This window comes from Anticarsia gemmatalis, chromosome 18 (assembly GCF_050436995.1).
Source record: "Anticarsia gemmatalis isolate Benzon Research Colony breed Stoneville strain chromosome 18, ilAntGemm2 primary, whole genome shotgun sequence".
NCBI classification, from domain to species: domain Eukaryota; kingdom Metazoa; phylum Arthropoda; class Insecta; order Lepidoptera; family Erebidae; genus Anticarsia; species Anticarsia gemmatalis.
This window is the reverse complement of record NC_134762.1, coordinates 9578014-9596884: the sequence shown is the minus strand read 5'-3', so window position 1 is coordinate 9596884 and position 18871 is coordinate 9578014. Positions and strand designations below refer to the sequence as shown.

The 18871-nt window shown below is 37.0% G+C and overlaps 1 protein-coding gene across 3 annotated transcripts; it reads left to right on the top strand.

The window, feature by feature from the left end:
* The first annotated feature begins 10020 nt into the window (after positions 1 to 10020).
* On the top strand, positions 10021 to 18464 carry LOC142980499 (uncharacterized). 3 transcript variants are annotated; one of them, XM_076125924.1, is made up of 6 exons: positions 10021 to 13143; positions 13231 to 13365; positions 13443 to 13598; positions 13680 to 13803; positions 13896 to 13961; positions 14061 to 18464. In XM_076125924.1, exons 2-6 carry the CDS (start codon positions 13241 to 13243, stop codon positions 14094 to 14096), a joined length of 507 nt encoding a protein of 168 aa, XP_075982039.1. In that variant the 5' UTR covers positions 10021 to 13143; positions 13231 to 13240; the 3' UTR covers positions 14097 to 18464. The 3 variants fall into 3 exon arrangements, with proteins under 3 accessions (XP_075982039.1, XP_075982038.1, XP_075982040.1); XM_076125923.1 differs by lacking the exon at positions 10021 to 13143 and having other exon boundaries at positions 13154 to 13365; XM_076125925.1 differs by lacking the exons at positions 10021 to 13143; positions 13896 to 13961 and having other exon boundaries at positions 13154 to 13365.
* Positions 18465 to 18871: the final 407 nt, after the last annotated feature.

Sequence of the window (18871 nt, the reverse complement as noted above, 5' to 3'; positions counted from 1 at the left end):
TGGAATCATGTATGGAGCAACAGTCATGCATGAATGTAATCGGTTCTTCATCATCATAAACATATATTATCTTGCTGTAGGAAAGAACGATTCTTCTAAAATCTCTGTATATCCTTGTCCATATGTATTTATGCACATTTTTGCAGTTTCTGTGTACACTGCAGCACTTTTGGTGTTTTACAATTTAATAATATTTTTTGTTTGAGTAGCGCTTGCAGTACAAAATGAAAGTTAGCATTCCTTATAGATTTTGTAACGGCGGTAGTCTTGACGTAGTTGTTGTTGACGAAGTTCAGCGATTTCGAGTGACATTTTCTCGAGTTGTGTAGTCAGGCGCTCGAATTCTTGATTGGTACTTGCGGCAGAGGTTGATGTGACTGCGGCGAAACTGTTAGTGCTTGTGTGCTGAATCATCTTAAGTACGATTCAGACCAACCGGCTCGCGTCGGGCCGGGCCGGGCGGCATTTTACAATGCGGTAAAGAACATTGAAATGTATCAACAGTAATTACAGTTCATATTTGCAAGCAACTTACGCATATCTATCTCCGTCGGCATCCCGCGACGCGTCGCGACCTGTCGCAGAATGCGTTCGGCTGTCGCGACGGCCGACCGGCTCCGACCGGCTCCGAACGGCGCCGTCGGCATCCAATCGGCTGCCGTCGGGTCCGTTCGGAGCCGGTCAGCTGTGCGTCGTGAAATACGAACGGAGATTACGGTGCAGCGAACTAGCGAATCATTGAAGTTGTGTTCTTCAAGCGACAGTTAACATATTAAAATCAAAAATGGATACGGAAGAAAAACTAATTTCTTTAGTCCAGCGGACGCTGTCGGCTGCCGCGGCACGCGTGCGGCTACCGCGGCAGCCGTACGCATACCGCAGTAGCGGTACAGCTCCGACGGACGCGTTCGGCTGCCGCGGCACACGTTCGGCTGCCGCGGCACGCGTACGGCTCCGTTCCGAGGCGGCGCGACGCTAGCCGGTTGGTCTGAATCGTACCTTATTCGCCTTAAATGCCAGGAGTCGAGCGATGATTCGGCCTCTATTGAGAGTGTAGCGCGGATTTGCGTTGGCAGTTGGTTCATCCATAGGACTTTTAATGCTTCCTCGCCGAGTAGAGTGCCGCCAGACTCTCTCGGCATTCGCCGTAGTAGTTGTGATGGCTTTTGATCACCGAGGTCGGTTCCTGCGAGTAATTTTTGCAGCCGGCGTTCGGCGCTCGACCGATTCCTCGTACACGATTATGAGTCGTGTTTTGTGGGCTTCGTATCTTCCGGTGGATGGCGGGTTTCTTGCTATATCAGCTGCTTGCTCTATGTCGTGTCGTTCTAACATAGTGATGGCTATGTTGTATTTATGTTTTTCGCTGATTTTCTGAGTAGCGACGGCGGCTTCAAATTGAATGAATCAGAGGCTGCGGTTATCATTGTGAGCTTGTAGAGCGATGGTGGAGATCTCTTCATTGTGTTGGGATTCATGTTGCTTCCATTGTGGCTGGAGGATTGCTTGCTTGTGGCTTGTTAGTTCTTCGGGGTCATCAATGTAGGGAGCTGTCTTGAATTAGGTTCTTTGTAAGTAAAAGAGCTTGACAAGTGTATAACCATGATTTAGTTACAAAATGAATATATATTGTGGTAAATGTGGATAGTGTGGTCATTATTTGTGATTACAAACAACCTGAGATAAACAAAAATATTCCTCAAATATCAAGAGATCAAATCTTCATACATCATACTCATCATCCTCTTGCATTTCAGAATCTGGTGAACCACCAAAACTATCGACATCATCTATGATTTCCTCGGTACTCTTTAGATTTTTTAAAATTCAAGACAATCTTCAGGGATGTACTGATAAATAGATTGTAGATCTGCTAATTTGGCTGGAGCAATGGGTTTACCATCCGGCCATAAGAAACAGAAATCGTACATATAAATATTTCGGGATTCCCCGCAAACTTTTTTTCAATTGTCTTCTTCCTCTAATGATGATTTCATAAAAATTTAAAACACTTTCTCTCTTTCAATTCTTATTTCTTTTCTATTTCACCAATTGACTTTGGTTTTGTCTGTGAATAATTTATAGAGGCGAATATCTGGAATTGAATCACTCAGTATCACTAAAATTCTGAGTTACACACCGTTTGTGTACGGCCTGGGTTTTTTCCCCATACATTTTGAGCATTCTCCTTTATTTAAAATAATTTATTTATTATAAATAAGTTATTTTATTTCCCTTGTCTATCTCATAAAAAATCGAAAAAATATAAATCAATAATTTCTCATAAAACTTTATACTGAAACAACTTGGGTAATAAAATAATCACCTTTCATTTGTAACTATCTACAAGTAGGTATAGTACAACAACAAGTAAATAAGTAGTTTAAGACGTAACCAATTAACCACCTATCTACGTAAACGTATTAAGTGAATAAAACTATTTAAAACTATTAAATTAACTTGAGGTTTTACTTACTTGCTTTCTTTCCTTCTCCGCCTCTCGAGATCTTGATGCTACATAGCAAACACTGGGCCAGTTTATTATTTTCACTATAAATCTCATAATATTCCCATATGGGAGATTTTTTATTAACTGGTGTCATTTTATAAGCCTTATAACGAATAAACAATTGAAAATGAACTAAGGAACAAACTTCTTAGCAAAATAGTAATTAAGTTTTATTTTATGTATTATTTTTACACTGACAAAGCGTTCCGTGACGTGATTTACTCGCAATTGAAACAATACTCGCCTACGATGTGTTGTGTATATTTGCACCCCGCTCCACCCCTCGTCGCCTGCCGCGCCTACGCAGCGAGGAAAGCAGGTTGCGACTTGTCTTAATCCAGCTAACGCGCCTCCGACAAGCATGAATTTCGTGCCGAATATGCGGCGCTTCGGCCGACCGCATTGCCGAATATTCGGTATTCGGCCAATTCACTATTCGTGGCAACTCTTTTGTATACCCAGTTTATTCAAGTAATGTATTAAAGGCAGGGATGTTTAAATTATCCAAAAATAGAATATGATTGTTCATCCTTGGTATAGCTCTCGCCAAACGTATAACGACGTTATTTGTTATTCCGAGATCAGGCTCATCGGCTGATTTGTCTTTGTTTTCTTCTTGTCCAGAATAGACCTCAAATCTGTAAGCATATCCCATGAGATTACAGAGAACTGGTTGAATTCTCTATCGATACTAATATTATAATGCGAAAGTAACTCCCTCTGTCTGTCTGTCTGTTACTCAATGACGCCTAAACTACTGAACTAATTTGCATGAAATTTATTTATTATTCTAATGTTTGTAATAAATTAATGGCAAATTATGGTGAAGAAACACCAAGCTTTTGGCCCTTTCCGGCAAGAGTCTGTTGCGTTTTTCTTCATAAACGTTCCCTGCTTCCGAAAATAATCGCTCGCTATAGACGCTACTCCCAGGAGCACTTAAAACACTTTGGCTAAATGTGCGTATGTAGACTGCTTTGCCCACCAATCAAAGGGGCTCTGGGTTAGGGTTGCCAACATTTTATCAGCGAAATATAGTATTTTTCAAAAACAGCTATAAAAAATATAGTACATTTAAAAAAAATATAGTAAGTACACTTTAAAAAATAGTTGTATTTTATGGAAAAGGTAAGAATAAATAGAAATTTATTTGTTACTCATTTATTTTTTATAAAAACTATATTTTTTTGCACTTCTTGCACTTTGTAACAATTTTTTATTTAAAATAAAAGTGTCATATGCTTTATCACAACCAATTTTAAGATTAATATTAATCAAAAGCTCATTTTTTATTAATGAGATACTACTTCTGTTTCTTTCATCTCGCCATTTTAAATTCATTACTGAAAATATTCTTTCTGTGAAGGCCGAAGTGGCGGGAATAGAGAGCAAGAATGAAATTATTTTAAATAAATTTAGTAAGTTATTTGTAGCATTTTTAAAAATATACCTACTGTTGACCAGTTTTAATAATAACAATATTTTTTTAATACCTCCTAATATTAATCAACGAAGTCAAAAGTAGATGTTTTTGAATTTGAACATAATAACAATGTTTTTATAATACTTAATACTAATCAACGATGCCAAAATGCTATGAATCAAACAAAATTATTAATAAGTACCTATTACAAGATACAAACAACCTCCAATATGTTTTTATTATAAACAGTGAACAATATACATTATAAAATAGTCTCTTTACCAAAATTATAAAAATAACTAACTTCTTGTCGACCATACTACAAAAACATTTTTGTAAATATACCTATCAAAAATGTTAATAATCACAGATTGTAGTTAAGTATAATAATCTATATCAATAACAATTATAAAACTTTCTTTTAAAATCACAGTTTCGAGCATTGATAAGTCTTTCAAATGAAATCAACAGCTATCGCATTTTTTCTAAAAAATGACCAACTGTTATTTGACCGGTCACTAGCTCCATGGTTGTCTCCTGAATAAAGTTTTCTCGAAGCATGGCCTCCTTTGAACGGCGTTGAGTACTTGATATCTTATTTTCAATTTGTACTGATCTGGTTTTGTAATAAGAGGCGTCAGTCATCTCTATCATATTGGGCTGCTTTTTTTTTAATGCCTTGTTAAGCTTGCTGTGCCACGCTTCTAGTGCATTTGTCGTACGGTAACGTTGTCCAAAAACGCACCACACGTTTATAAACTCGTCACGCAACCACTGCTTTAACATGTAATCACGAAATATCTTGCTATTTTTATCATCGGGACTTTGAGCAGCAACGTACCACCAGCCATTAAAAAATTTGTTTTGCGGCAGAAGGGGTAATACGGCACTGAGGGCTACTTGTCTGCGGGTTGTTTTTAACTTGGTGAGTTGTAACTCCTTTCCTTTCTTCCACACTGCTTGCGAATAATGGAAGTAACAACCTTTTCGTATTAAATTAGGGAATACTGTACATTATAACAAAATCGCGATCATCATGAACCTGCTCCTTCTCCTCAAATACTTTGGATAAAATTCTTCGTGATCGCTTCATTTTGGCGGGAGCACAATATCAAACAAACTATTTCGCCGATGATTAGCCCAGCACTAAAGTAAACACGACGCTTAACACGGTGCGGTACAAGTCATGTACCTACAAGTCGAATTTGTATTGTATCGCACTGAAAAGTAATAAATGTATTTCGGTGCGGTACAAGACAAATATGGCTTGTTCGTTTTTTATTGAAAATGTGGTTCTTTTAACAGTAGTAAGCCTATGAGTATATTTATCTCCTTTCAACTTCAACAACTTCCTATAGGAAAGTTCTTCGCACCAGCGGTAGGTTCCCGTTTTTTCCCGCCGCACTACGTTAATGTCATTAACTGATCAAAAATGTCTTGTATCGCACTTAACGTGTTAAAATATTGTAGTTGTTGTCAAAGTTGTCATTTTGTAGAGAAAAAAGCCAATTTCAATATTAGTCGGCTATGCCAATTTACATTTCAATACACAAACATTTTTGCGGTTTCCAACCTACGATTGTACTAAGAATAAAGTGTATGAATAAATAATAAATAGTCAATTATTATTATTTATTTACCTTTTCCTGTTCCTTTCGATTTCTTTTCCTTCGCTTTTTCACGACGGTAGGATGATAAAATACAAATCATTTTACTGTAACATTTTTCTTGTGTTGTTTCCATCAAATTAGCAATTTCCATCCATGCATCCTCTTTAAAATGTTTTTTATAAAAATTCTCATGTTGTGGATTCCACAAAATTTCCTTTGATCTGTACACTTCAATTAATTGAAGCACTTTTTCTTCACTCCACGTAAATGTAACCGCCTCCTCCGCCGCAGTAGCGTCGTCTTGTTCCATGTTCGCGCGCGTCTAGCCGTACACACCACACAACCTGTCCACACTGACGCTCCGCACATACTGCGCGCCTCTTTGTGTTCGGGGAAAAAACCGACAAATTTCGGGTCGCTACGCGCAAGAGTTGCAACAATCTGTTCGTGCGCGTAGTAGACGCGGTTCGTGCGCGCAAGGCGTCTACACTATGGGAATTCTGTTACTTTACATGATACATTGCAGCAATGTGGACGTCAAATTCTTGCATTGCATTTTGCATTACATGTTACATTGCACCAATGTGTACCCGGCTTAAGGTGACGAGTTCCTCGTCGCTAACAGCACTCCCCCCGGCGCAGCTACGCAGCCTGCGTAGCTTCTACTTGCTTCTACAATACGACGAACTTGCTGACAGGACGCCGAGACGTGCCGGTCTTGATCCTCACTTCGTTGACCCTTGTTCCGCCGTCAGGTCCGAGGTGTGTTTTCTCGACGATGCCGATAGGCCAAGTGTTGCGAGAAAGTGTGTGGTCTGCCGCGATGACGACGTCACCGATTTGTACCGGTCTTATTATATGTGAATGATGCTCCTTACTTTTTCAAACCTGGCAAGGCAAAGTTTCAGATATGAGCCGAAAGCTAAATTTAGTATGCCAATAGGCACGAACCGTTGGGTATTGGTACCCAGACATGAAGATCGATACCCCCATATATTTACGTATTTCAACGTCAATTACACGATCAGGACAATGTGGTTGCTTTTGAACGGAATATCTATTCGATTCTTCAGTTATATTGCTGATGAAATCCGGAGTAAGATAATAGGAGAAGGAGAAGAATTGAAAAGGCGTTTCTAGTGTCATTATTGATGCAGGAAGATCATTACAACCTTGAAATCGTATATTATTTTCTTGGGATATAAGTGACTGCTTTTTCCATATAAGCCTTTGCACATCAATAGCTTTATGAATTGGTTGACTACCACTACTATCGTGTATACCTGGCACAGGTTCTTCAATCAAAGGATGATCTTCTATCAAAGGAGGGTCTTGCACATTGGCTTGAGTTGAATTCGGGCCCTCGGAACCATCTATCGTCCGTGCTGATGACGCCTTTCGCAGCTTAGTCGCATCGTCCGCTACATTTCTGTCTGTAGAGAGCCATCGCCATTCGTTCTTGTGCGTGAATTCGGAGATTTCGCCTAGACGATGCGCGACGAATGGCGTGTAGCGTCGTTTGTCATTTCGAATCCAATGTACGACGGTGGTGGAGTCGGAGTTCTATATTTCAGACAATGTTATCACGCGCTGAGTGTTGCTGTAACTAGCTGTCACTTGGATGATTTCCAGCACAGCAGGAGCAGGATGTTGAACTACATTTTTCGCTAAGGACTGTACATTTAATTTCATTTTTTTTTTATATGCCCGTTCCATATTTCTACAACATTATGTGTTATTCATTTGCCTGAATGTACACCAAGAGTCTGAGAGTGACGAATTTTTGAGCCAAGTTTTCTCGATGTAGTCATTAAATTGTGTGACGCAGTTGCTGTTAGGCGCTTCAATTAACAGGGCGATAACTGGAATGACATAAAGATATTCTTGGCTGCTTTCGAGTTCAGCATGCATAATGTACAATTGATAGAATGGCTTTGGGCAAACTTAGAATGTACCATTCATGTAAAATTTCTTAAAAATCCCATGTATTTTTTCAATTCATTATCAGCAAATATAAGAATACTTAAGAAGTTACTTTTAGCCGAGTTCCATTGCAAAGTGGTGGTCTTAAATTTAGGAGCAGCATTATCGGAATGCCAATTTGAAACAAATGAAATGAGAAGGAAGTCCGCCAATTTGAAATATTTAAAGAATTTAAATATTCTATCGGGTAATTAGTGGCTATAAACTTTGCTTTCCTCCTGTATATTAGACAGTATTTTAGAATTAATTTCAGATGCCTGGTCATTGTGAGGAGTCAAAATGGACCTTTCGCATAGCCAAGAACTGTCCATATTTAATATATTTGTTATGTCACCGTAAACTGACGATATTAGATATTGTTGGGATTGCACCATACAACATAACTCAGGCGTCAGAATTAGTTTTCCTTGGTGTAGTTGTGGATAGGTACCTTAACCAATCTTTAATAATTATAATATATCAGAAAATTCATGATAATCCGCGTTATCTCCAGTTCTCACTCGCATGTTTATAGTCAAATGCACCGACTGCATATCACTCCAATAAATAAGAGCTTTTCAGGCAGGCTGTAACCTCATCAGCTCGGGTTCCCCATGGTATTACTGGTAAGGTTTGTCGGAAATCACCACAAAATAAAACCGTGATACCGGCCATTGGTCGATCATCTTGTCATACATACCTTAGAGTTCTGTCTAGCGCTTCTACTCCTTTTTGATGGGCCATCGTACATTCATCCCATACGATTAAATTACACTCACGTAACACCTTAGCTTTGTCGCTATTTCTTGAAATACAACAGGTTGGAATTTCCGCGCGATCTAAATCAATTGGTATTTTAAACCGTTTACGCTCAGAATGACAACTTCGCAAAACACCAACTTCTCGAAATGCCAACTTCTCATAATGACAACTTACAATTACAAATTACAATTAGATACCTAACTGCAGGAGCAGTGAATGCTAACATCAATAATAAAAATTATTAAAAAGTTCATATAATAATATGTACAATTTCGCAATATCTTTATTTGTTACCATTATTACATTATGAGTAGAAAGAATAGAGTCGTATTGCATCAATCTCAAATGTTGATTGAATTGACATGTAACCTATACATACCTATATTAATTATTGGCTTACATTTAACAGTTAAATCTTACTGGGCGTTTAATTTCACTTCCAGATTTCGATACAATTTTTACTTACTTATACTCTTATCACTACATTCTAATGAGTCATGTTCTATGATTAATTCATTAACGTTGGCATTTGGTTCGTCATAACAATCACTCTCCGTATGTTCGCTAACATGTTCGTTCAATATAAACGCAGGTTTTAACCTGACGTTGAGTGATTGTCGTCCAAAACAAAAGCATCGGCAAACCGTCTTCATCAGCAAAAATGTCTTCAAATACGATGACTCTGATAAAAAAGCTGACCAGAAGAGATAATTATCCTACTTGGAAGTTTTCAGTACAAAGTTATCTTGAACACGAGGAATTGTGGGATTGCGCCGAATCTTCGGCAGAAGTTGATTTAAAAAGGGACACTAAAGCTAAGTCTCAATTCATTTTATTAGTTGATCCTATCAATTACATACATATCCAACAAGCTCGAACTGCAAGAGAAGTATGGTATAATCTGGCCAAAGTTTATAACGACAAAGAACTGACCCGACGTGTCGGACTGTTGAAAGATCTGATTACAACCACCGTAGACGGATGCCAAAATATGGAGGACTACGTAAACCGAATAATGTCAACTGCCAATAAATTGAGAAATATAGGTTTCATTGTAAATGATGAATGGTTGGGTACATTACTACTGGCGGGATTACCAGATGTTTTTCAACCAATGATCATGGCTTTAGAAAGTTCTGGTTTGGCAAGATAATGCTGCGCTGTATGTTGACAGGAGTGAAATTAACTTGGAGGATGCCAAACAAACATCAGAGAAAATTAAAGCAAACACAGGTCCAAGATGTTTTATATGTAATAAATATGGGCATATAAGCAAAAATTGTAGAAATAAGATAAAGGAACAAAAGTCCAATGAGAACTCCGGCTATGTGGCAGTATTTTCTGCATCAATGTAATAATGGCTGGTATGTAGACTCAGGAGCTTCAATGCATCTAACAATGCACCGTGACTGGCTCTATGAAGAAATACCACCTCTGGTTAACACTATTAAAGTGGCTGATGACAAAAAACTTACTGTAAAAGCATGTGGTAAGGTTAAACTACATGTTGTTGACAGAAATGGCAAGTTTGAGGTGATTGAAGTAAACGATGTTCTTTATGTTCCTTGTCCTTATTGGCCACAAACCTACTCTCAGTAAGTCAAATGATAAAGAATGCCAGTAAAGAGCAATTTGACAAAGAACGTTGCAGAATATTTAATAAAATGAATAAACAAGTGGCAGAAGCCAAACTGATGAATAATATGTACCGGCTCAATACACATAGTGTCTCAGCATACATGTCTACAAATAAAAGTAATGATGCATACTTATGGCATCCCTTGATGCCATAAGTATGGCTCATTTGAACTTTGAAGATCTGAATAGATTATCTGATTAGGTAAGAGGTTATTTGATTCTATAAAGTAGTCTAATCTGGTTTTCAAAATATTTTCAAAGAGCTTACCTATACAAGAGGCTAATGATATAGGTCTATATGAGTTGAAGTCATTAGGAGGCTTATCTGGTTTTAAAATTGGAATAACACATTGTGTTTTCCAAGCTTGTGGTATAATTTGCTTGTCCCATTGTACTATTATTATTTGTACCCTTGGGTTTAAAACTCTTAGGTTCGACAAATTCTAAGGCCCGAAAACGCGTTTCTGAAAACTCACGAAATTGCTGAAAAGACGGCAGATCGTCGGATGCCTTACTCACATGCAGCTCCCACTGCTTCCGCGATTCTGCGTCCGATTTCAAACTTATTACATATATCACAATCACATCCCATGAACTTACATCTATACCAAGATTGGTGAGTTCATGTAAACAATCGCTAGTTACATCTAATAGTTCCTTTAAAGCATTTGAGGATTCAGATACCATAGTGCGCTGACTAAACATTCTTTTTAATATACAGGTGGACATGAATTTTTTATTATTAAATCTGTGTTCTAACATCTCCCAACATTTTATATAATTATTACTCGTTATTGGAACGTGTCGTATTAACTGCTCTGCCTCACCCGTGACTTGTGTCTTTAAATAGTGAAGTCGCTGCACGTCGTCTAACTTTTTATTATTATGAACCAGTGACACAAACAGATCGCGAAAAGATGACCATTCGGTTTACTTGCCACTGAAGGTGGGTATAACAATTTTTGGTAATTTTACTATATCAGGTGAAACATCGCTTTTACTATCATCTGAGTTACTATGTTTTAACGTTGACATATAATCTTTAAGTACTACTTTATAATTAAGATAAGATTCGTACACAGTATCATAGATGTCGCCTTTAAAATAATCCATTAACTCATCACTACCGTACTCGCCGACCATCTTTTCGTGTTTCAGGGAGAAGTTTTTGAACTGCTTTTCTAAAGTTTCCAGCCGTACATCTATGTAGTTTTGTGTAATACGTGCCTTCGGAGATTTATTGAAGTTTATTAGACCCTTCTCTATTTGTCCTTTTACATCCTCCAGTACTCTTAGTTCTTTCTCCATGGTGAACCGTAGTAACAGTAGAACAGTAACAGTAGTATATTTGCAAAATGTTTTGGGACAGGGTTTCTTCGACAATGTTCTAAGTCCCAATAGCGTTATTTTTCGAAGTCGAAATCAATGTTATTGTTCTAAGTCCAAATCAATGTTATTTTTCTAAGTCCAAATCAGCGTGAATTTTCTAAGTGTTTGAGGCTTTAAAACCCTCTAAAAAATTGGGCATAGGTTCCCCGTCTCGTCGTTTTTCGACGAATTATTCTAAGTCCTAGTCAACTCTTGAAATTTTTACAAGTCTATTGTATCACTCAAATCTTGAAATTTTTACAAGTTAAAGTTACTGCACTATCTTCCTGACACTTAGCACGAATTATAATAAAGTCAATTGTACTCACAGTTTTTGTTCCACTTTTCACTTGTTTGATTAACTCACTGTTACTTCGCCGTTGTTTCGTGTGTCAGAAGATGATTGTGATCAGCATCCCTTGGTCTCTCCAATTGTCCTCATAAACAGCAGCCTTTTCAACACCATTCACTTAATCCAGTCAGCGCCACCTTGTATCACTTTTAAGAACCACTATTTCACTTATTCACTACCTATCAGTGTTTTTGCCAAAAATGCCATCCGGCTCGAAGGACCATGTACTTTATTCGCACCAGGCACCACAGGTCAGGGATAACGGTTGTAAGAAAACTCGTTACCTCAGAGCAAGAGAATTTATTCATAAAAAATTTGGTTTATATACCCGGCCGCGTAACGAAACCATAGCGACTTATAATTCGATGCCAACGCCATCTAGGGAAGTCTCGTGTAAACTTTTAAACATTATTGATTATATGGCGTGGACATCGAACCAAATATTGAACACCCATAGTATGTTAAAAATGGTTGGTATAAGGGTACATTTATATTGGCAACACTGTCTTCTATGGTTGTTGTCTATTGTCTTTGGTGGACGTCAACCACCACTCTCTCTCTACGTAGCTGTGTAATAAAAATGTGGTTTATTGTAACTTTCTTCTTATAAATAAATATGTGTTTAAAACAAGTTGTAAATGAATTATTTTAACAAAAATATTAAACAATACTTCTTTAGCATTCTTATGCAAATTGCGTATCAAAATGTAAGGAAAATCATCTAGTCCAGGCGGCCTATCACGTATTTCAGTTGACAATTATTTGAAAGGCACTATGCTGTACATTGCTTTCTCTCTTAGATACTAGTGATTAACACGTTACGTCAAACCAGCAATGTACTCAATAGTAATCATTAATTTGACGTACACTAGTTGTCAAATGAGATACGTGATAAGCCCGCAGGAGATGTATCTTTTCTATATAGCAGAGCAGTGTTAAACTCTTGCCAAGTAAATGGGGCAATCAGAGAATTTGTGGTTACATTACTACTCTGGGAGGAATATCGATTTAAACTCATTGTTTTCTGAATTTATAGGGTCAGTCTGAGAAGCAAATTTATCGATGAATGAGGGAATCCAGTCATCATTACGGTGTCTATTACCAAGTGATAGCCTTTTAAATTTTCTTATGTAATTCCAAATAGAAGTACCTAATTGGTGTGAATCTATTAAATGACTCGCATAAATTGGTCCAACTTTGTTTCTTTTTTTCCTTTAATAATCTGTTTTCATGGCATCTATTTTTTTTATAATTTATAGCAAAGACAATCCATGTATCCTTGTCTTACGCGAGGTGGTAGTCGTAGTAGCGGAGGGAGACGGCCTCGCACTCGGGGTGGTGGTAGGGGACGAAGTGAAGTAAGACTGCCTGAAGAAATTAATGAACGTCCTGTACGTGAATAAAGTGAGGGTCGAAGTCGGTGTCGGGTTCGAGCACGTGGTCGAGGTGGCGGACGGGGACTAGGGCGGGGTAGTAGTCAAATACAAGTGAATGAAAGTATAAGTTCCTCAGAATCTCGGTACCGTCTAATTATTTTTAATATATGCACAATATATATTTTAATAAAATTTTACTCGCCTAACAGCGCAATGAATTAATGTTTTAGAATTACGACGATGATAATGCCCGGCTCCAAACGGCATAGTGGGACGGTCTACGATGACCTGTATGAGCATGAACGGATTGAGGTACCGTTGCACCCTAAAAAGAGAAGGATATTGCCTCCGCCTCAACTTTCTGAGTGAGACATGGAATAATAAATTGAATAATTAACTTGATGTTTATGGATTCTTCATGAACAAATATTTATATTTTTAGATACTCCTCAACAGCACCTGACGTATCAGGTCCTTCTACATCTAGTAGATATGGAACGGATTTTGCGCCGTTGCCAGTGCTCGATTCCTTGTCATCATCAACTCCACCATCCCCAATCCCCATTTCTTCGGGATCCGTTGCTCCATCGCCAGTATCGTACGTATATTTAATATAGTTACTCATTTTTACTTTATTTTTACGGTTTTATAGATTTTTGTTTTGGTTTCTGATTTGCAGAAATTGCGTCAACAACACCTATTTTGCCACCATCAGTGGCTGCAAACCCTATTATAACACCGTTAAGGGATCACCAATACTCTTCATCTTACTCTTCATCTACAACGCCAACAACATCGCGGAAGTAAGTTAACTGATATTTTCTACAGATGCTAATGCTGCTCTTTTATATAAGAACGATAAATATTTACAAATTTGCACAATATATTATTTTAGGAACGCACCAGTTTTCAGGAGAAGTACATTAAAAGATGCCCGATATCAGCAATATTTTGGAATGGGGTAATATATTTGCTTACTATTTTAAAATGAGAAAAGTAAACATGAACAGCCAGTGCAAAATTCGTATTCCTTTTTATTTTAAAACTATTTTTATTTCAGCTAGCGACGAAGAGGACCAAGATGAAGATTGGTTGAAGTTTTGGTGACGTGTTGTGAATGTTGGTGACGTCATCATAATAATCCGCGAATAACATTAAAAAATACAAAATAATTATTCACTTTCCGAGGATGATGTTTCTTCGTTTGAAGAATTACTAAACACTGACTGGTTAAAATTTTCTTCATTTTCATTGCTCTCAAGATAGGCTTCAACCTCGCTATTGATTTTTTTATTATTGGAAGTTATCTTCCGATACTTAGCAATACCCGGATCAGATGTAAATAATAGCGTCGTCATGATGTCCTTATTAGTATTTGATCTGGAAGTTTTTCGAGTATGTCGTTCACGAATACGCCTAATATCTTTGTGTCTGCACTCTAAAGCTTCTTCTGATAAGGTACCAATAGGCACCAAAAACGAAGTTATGATAGCAGGGCCATGAATGAGTATTTTATGTAAACTCACTGGCATATAATACCAATTGTAATTATCTAGATATATTTTTTTTGTTTCATTTATGAGTGTTGTGAACTGATTCATTTTGATTTTTTTACCACTTGCAAGTACTTTCAAAATTATGGCCAAATTTGAAATTAAATTAACATTAAGTCGTGTTATGGAAGCACTTAGAGCTGGCTTTTCAAAAAAGCGTCTAGCTGTGTTGCCATCGTTAGTAGACCCAAATCCGGGTTTGGGTTTGTCCACTATGAGGCCCATTTTTTCCTTAAATTCTTTTTGAATCCTAGCCTTTGTTTCAGCAAATATTCTCTTAGACTCTTCCCCCCTAACTTGCCAACTTTTAATGTCTAATCTGTATGAAATATGTAATAAGCATTCAAAAGTCCTAATTATACAATGTAGTGTCGATAGCCCAAATTTATAGGCTGATGTGTTAGGTTGACGTTTTTCAGCCACATCCTTGTTCATGTCCTTTGGCGTGCACCCACATATATAACAAGTTTGCGTTGAATTAGTTTCACTTATTATGTTACAAATACTGCCGTCAATCATTGTAAAAAGCAATTCAAATATGACCTGTACCAAGATATCATCAATGGTAATACTATATGGTACTAAATTGTTAATTTCAATGTCCATCTGTTTTTTTTCCTCTGTTACTAAAGCTGGTGATTCTTTAATGAAGGTAAATTTGATAGGTCTGCAATACAAAACTGATGATGGATTTGGATTTTCTCATATAATTCCGTTGGTATGCCGATCAATGAGGTGCAAAGGTACAAGTGCAGTTAAAAACACGTATTCGTCAGTCTGTTCTGTACTTGCAAATTGTTGTTTGTACAAACTGTGTCCGGAACTACCGTCAAATCCCCATTTACATAATAATTTAACTGACGAGCAATTAATTATCGATTGCTTATCAACACAGTCAGTAATGATAACCTCTGCAGTCTTATTACATAATTGTTGCAATTTTACTTCAGCGTGAGATTCTGACACGATGATTTCACTAGGCATTCTCTGATTCTTAATTTTTTTAAGTGTGTAATAACTGGGAAACATATCTCTTTGCAAGTGGTTTACTGTTGACCGTAAAATATTATATTTTCTGACACTAAGTCCTAAGTCCGAATATAAAGCTAGAGCTTGAAGCGGAGTCAGAGATTTACGTTCTTCTTCGGAAGAAAATGAAGGATCTGATTTCCTTAATACACCTGCAGCAAATTGTAACTCCTCACTGGTATTATTTCTAAGCAGTGCATCTACTCTGCGCTTTTTAGATGCATTAGTGAGTTCAGAAAAATCTTTGTCGGGTCTTCCTCTTTGGCGACTAATTCTACTTGGGCCTGCTCTCGGTTCCTGCATATATTGAAGAACTGTGTCTTCCAACGTTATTTCAGTCTCTAACCAATCTCGAAACTTGCTTTGAAAAGTTTTTATGCTTCGGTGACTTTCATTCCATTTTTTTATAATTTTCAATGAAATAAATCGGGCCGTTTTGCTTATACTGGTCTTTACGTGTTCAGGAATATCGTGCAAACCATAAATATCTTGTATGTAATTAATAATTGATTCTACTTTTTCATTTTTAGCGACATTTTTCGTAACTTCGAAACATGATCCATAAGTCACTTTCGATGTGTTTTCTAAAAATAAATAAAACTCATGTTTCGGCAATATTCGGCAAATAAATCAAACGTTATATGAATCTACGCTAGTTACTCTAATTGTATGAAAATAATTAAAAAAGTGTTATTCGGTGTTTTTTTTTAAACCTTCATCAAAGTTACAAGTATACATATTTTTTTAACTTAGATTCTATATGCTATGTACTCACCCATGGTTATAGATAGTTTATCAAATACTTATATGAAAACACGAAAAACTATTACACAATGCAAATATGGCTTAGGCGTCAACTCGGGCAGCAAAAAACTCGGCCTTGCCCGAGATTACTATTTTCCGAAATTAATGTCGTCTTTTCGGCCAGTTTACTCCTAACAAAGATTATAGTAATAAATTCTGCAAATACTTCACAATTTTGAAAAGTCCGTCCTCAGTATACCTAAAGATCAGTTTAAAAAAGCCAAACGAAATAAATTATTTTAATTAGACTTAACAAAAATATTTAATGTATAAAGCAATGTTTTTTTACATTAGCTAAACTAAAACAATAACAAAAAAAACAAAATATTAACATAAACAAAATATGGTTTCGATTCGGCTTTTCTTTAACACAGACATAAAGCAATTTTGTCTATGCAATGACCTATCGTTATTTCATTATCGATAAGTTCATTCAGTATAGATTCTATTTTCTGTTGACGTCTCATAGTTTCATTTCTCCTTTTAGTTACATATTTATTTTTTTTGAAAAATGTCATGTAATAATTAAAATCTTTTGTAAGTGTTTGTAGTAACTGAGCGATGTTGGGTTTTGGTTTTACTTTTTTATTCAGTCGCGAGTTCCATGACTCAGTTACATTGTTTGTTTTATTTTTGACTTGGTAAAAACACCATTTGTCGTCTAAATGCTTTTTGTTCATTAACCAGGTTTCTTTAAAATAGTTATTGAATGATGTAGTCTTCGGATCTTGTATGCATTCACCCAATATATACAACCAACCATCATTTCGATATTCAACTGGAAGATACGACAAAGCGATACAACGACGTACATGAGGTTTGAACAATTTACTCTTAGCCAAGCCATGCTTCTTTGCTTGTCTCCATACAGCTTGCGAAAAATGAAATAAACAGCCGCGGCTTTGTGTGTTTGGATATATTTTTTGAATTGCACCCATTAAACCCAATTCAAAGTCAGATGTAATAACTGTTGGATTAAATTCAGGAACCTGGCTTTTTATTAAATCAAATACAATCTCGTAAGTTGTGCTTTTTTTGTTGGGTAGCAACCCGTAAAGTACCGGAACTACGTTTATTTCCTCGCAGTTAGGCGACCCAAGATCTACATGTAAGCTAAACAGTTGTGTAAAAGGAGGTACTGCACTTTTAAAAGTGCCATCACAATAAGCCTCCTTAGCTTTTTTCAAGAGTTCTCTGCCTTCTTCATTAGCAAAAAGCAATATTCTAGTGTTGGTGACGTCATCATAATAATCCGCGAAGAGGCAGGCAAATACCCTTAGACGGCACTTATGACGAAGAACTAATTCCTGAAATGCCTTCACCCGAGGTATACAGTAGGTATTCAGCGCTGTCACCCGAGGTCATCAGCCTAGAAGCCGACCAACCTTTGAATGAGCCAGTAGATAAATACGTATTTAAATGGAGTCCGTATCCAGCAGAACCCGTTTCACCTCTGTTGCGTAGGGAAACGTTCAACGAGGTTTCTGGACCAATTGAGACTTATGGTTCTCCTTATGATGCATTCGTTGCCATTTGGGATAAACCTCTAATGCTTCATATTGTATTAGAAACTAATAAATACGCTCAACATCTCTGCGAAGAAAAAATTTGTTCAGGTAATTTGGGGTCAAGGTCGCGTATTTCTGATTGGAAAGATACCACAGTGGACGAGATGTATGTGTATTTTGCTCTACTAATGGGAATGGCATTCTGTTACAAAGCACAGATTAAAGAATATTGGCAATTAACAGGCAATTTAACCGATACACCAGTTTTTTCAAAATACATGACCTATAGTAGATTTTTACTTTTGAGTCGCGGTATGGTACAGCCCTATAATATACCTAACATTGTTCGTATATAATCTACGTGTATTAATACGTTGTTTGGAGTAATAAACGGGGTTTTGCTAGAGATGGTCGTGTTTTACTTTACTCCGATATAACAACCTCACAGCTGTTTATATTTTTCAGATACTCAAGAATTGCAAAATTTATTAAACCAAGGCGAACTTTCACTATCAGATGTAAAAATTAAAAAGATTGAACCCATTATTAAACGTTTAAATGTAAAATTTCAAGAACTATATACACTAGGCCAGAATATTGTAATAGACGAATCTCTTGTTCAATGGAAAGGCTGGCTGAGCATTAAACAGTACATAAAAAATAAAGCTGCGGCCGTTGGCATCAAAACTTTTGATCTATGCGATTCCAAAAATGGTTATTTATGGCGGTTTGAACTTTATACAGGGTCCGACAGTACATTTTCTGTAGGTAACCAGCACCCACTTGACGGTCAAATAGCGAAGTTGGTGTTGAGGATGCTAGAGGGTATAGAGTATTCTGGAAGAACTGTCTGGATGGATAATTTTTATAATAGTCCGGCCTTAGCCAGACACCTGAAAAGCCTAGAACTAGATTGTGCGGGTACGCTACGAACCAACCGGCAACTTGTCCCAGACAGTTTAAAATATTTAGAGAAA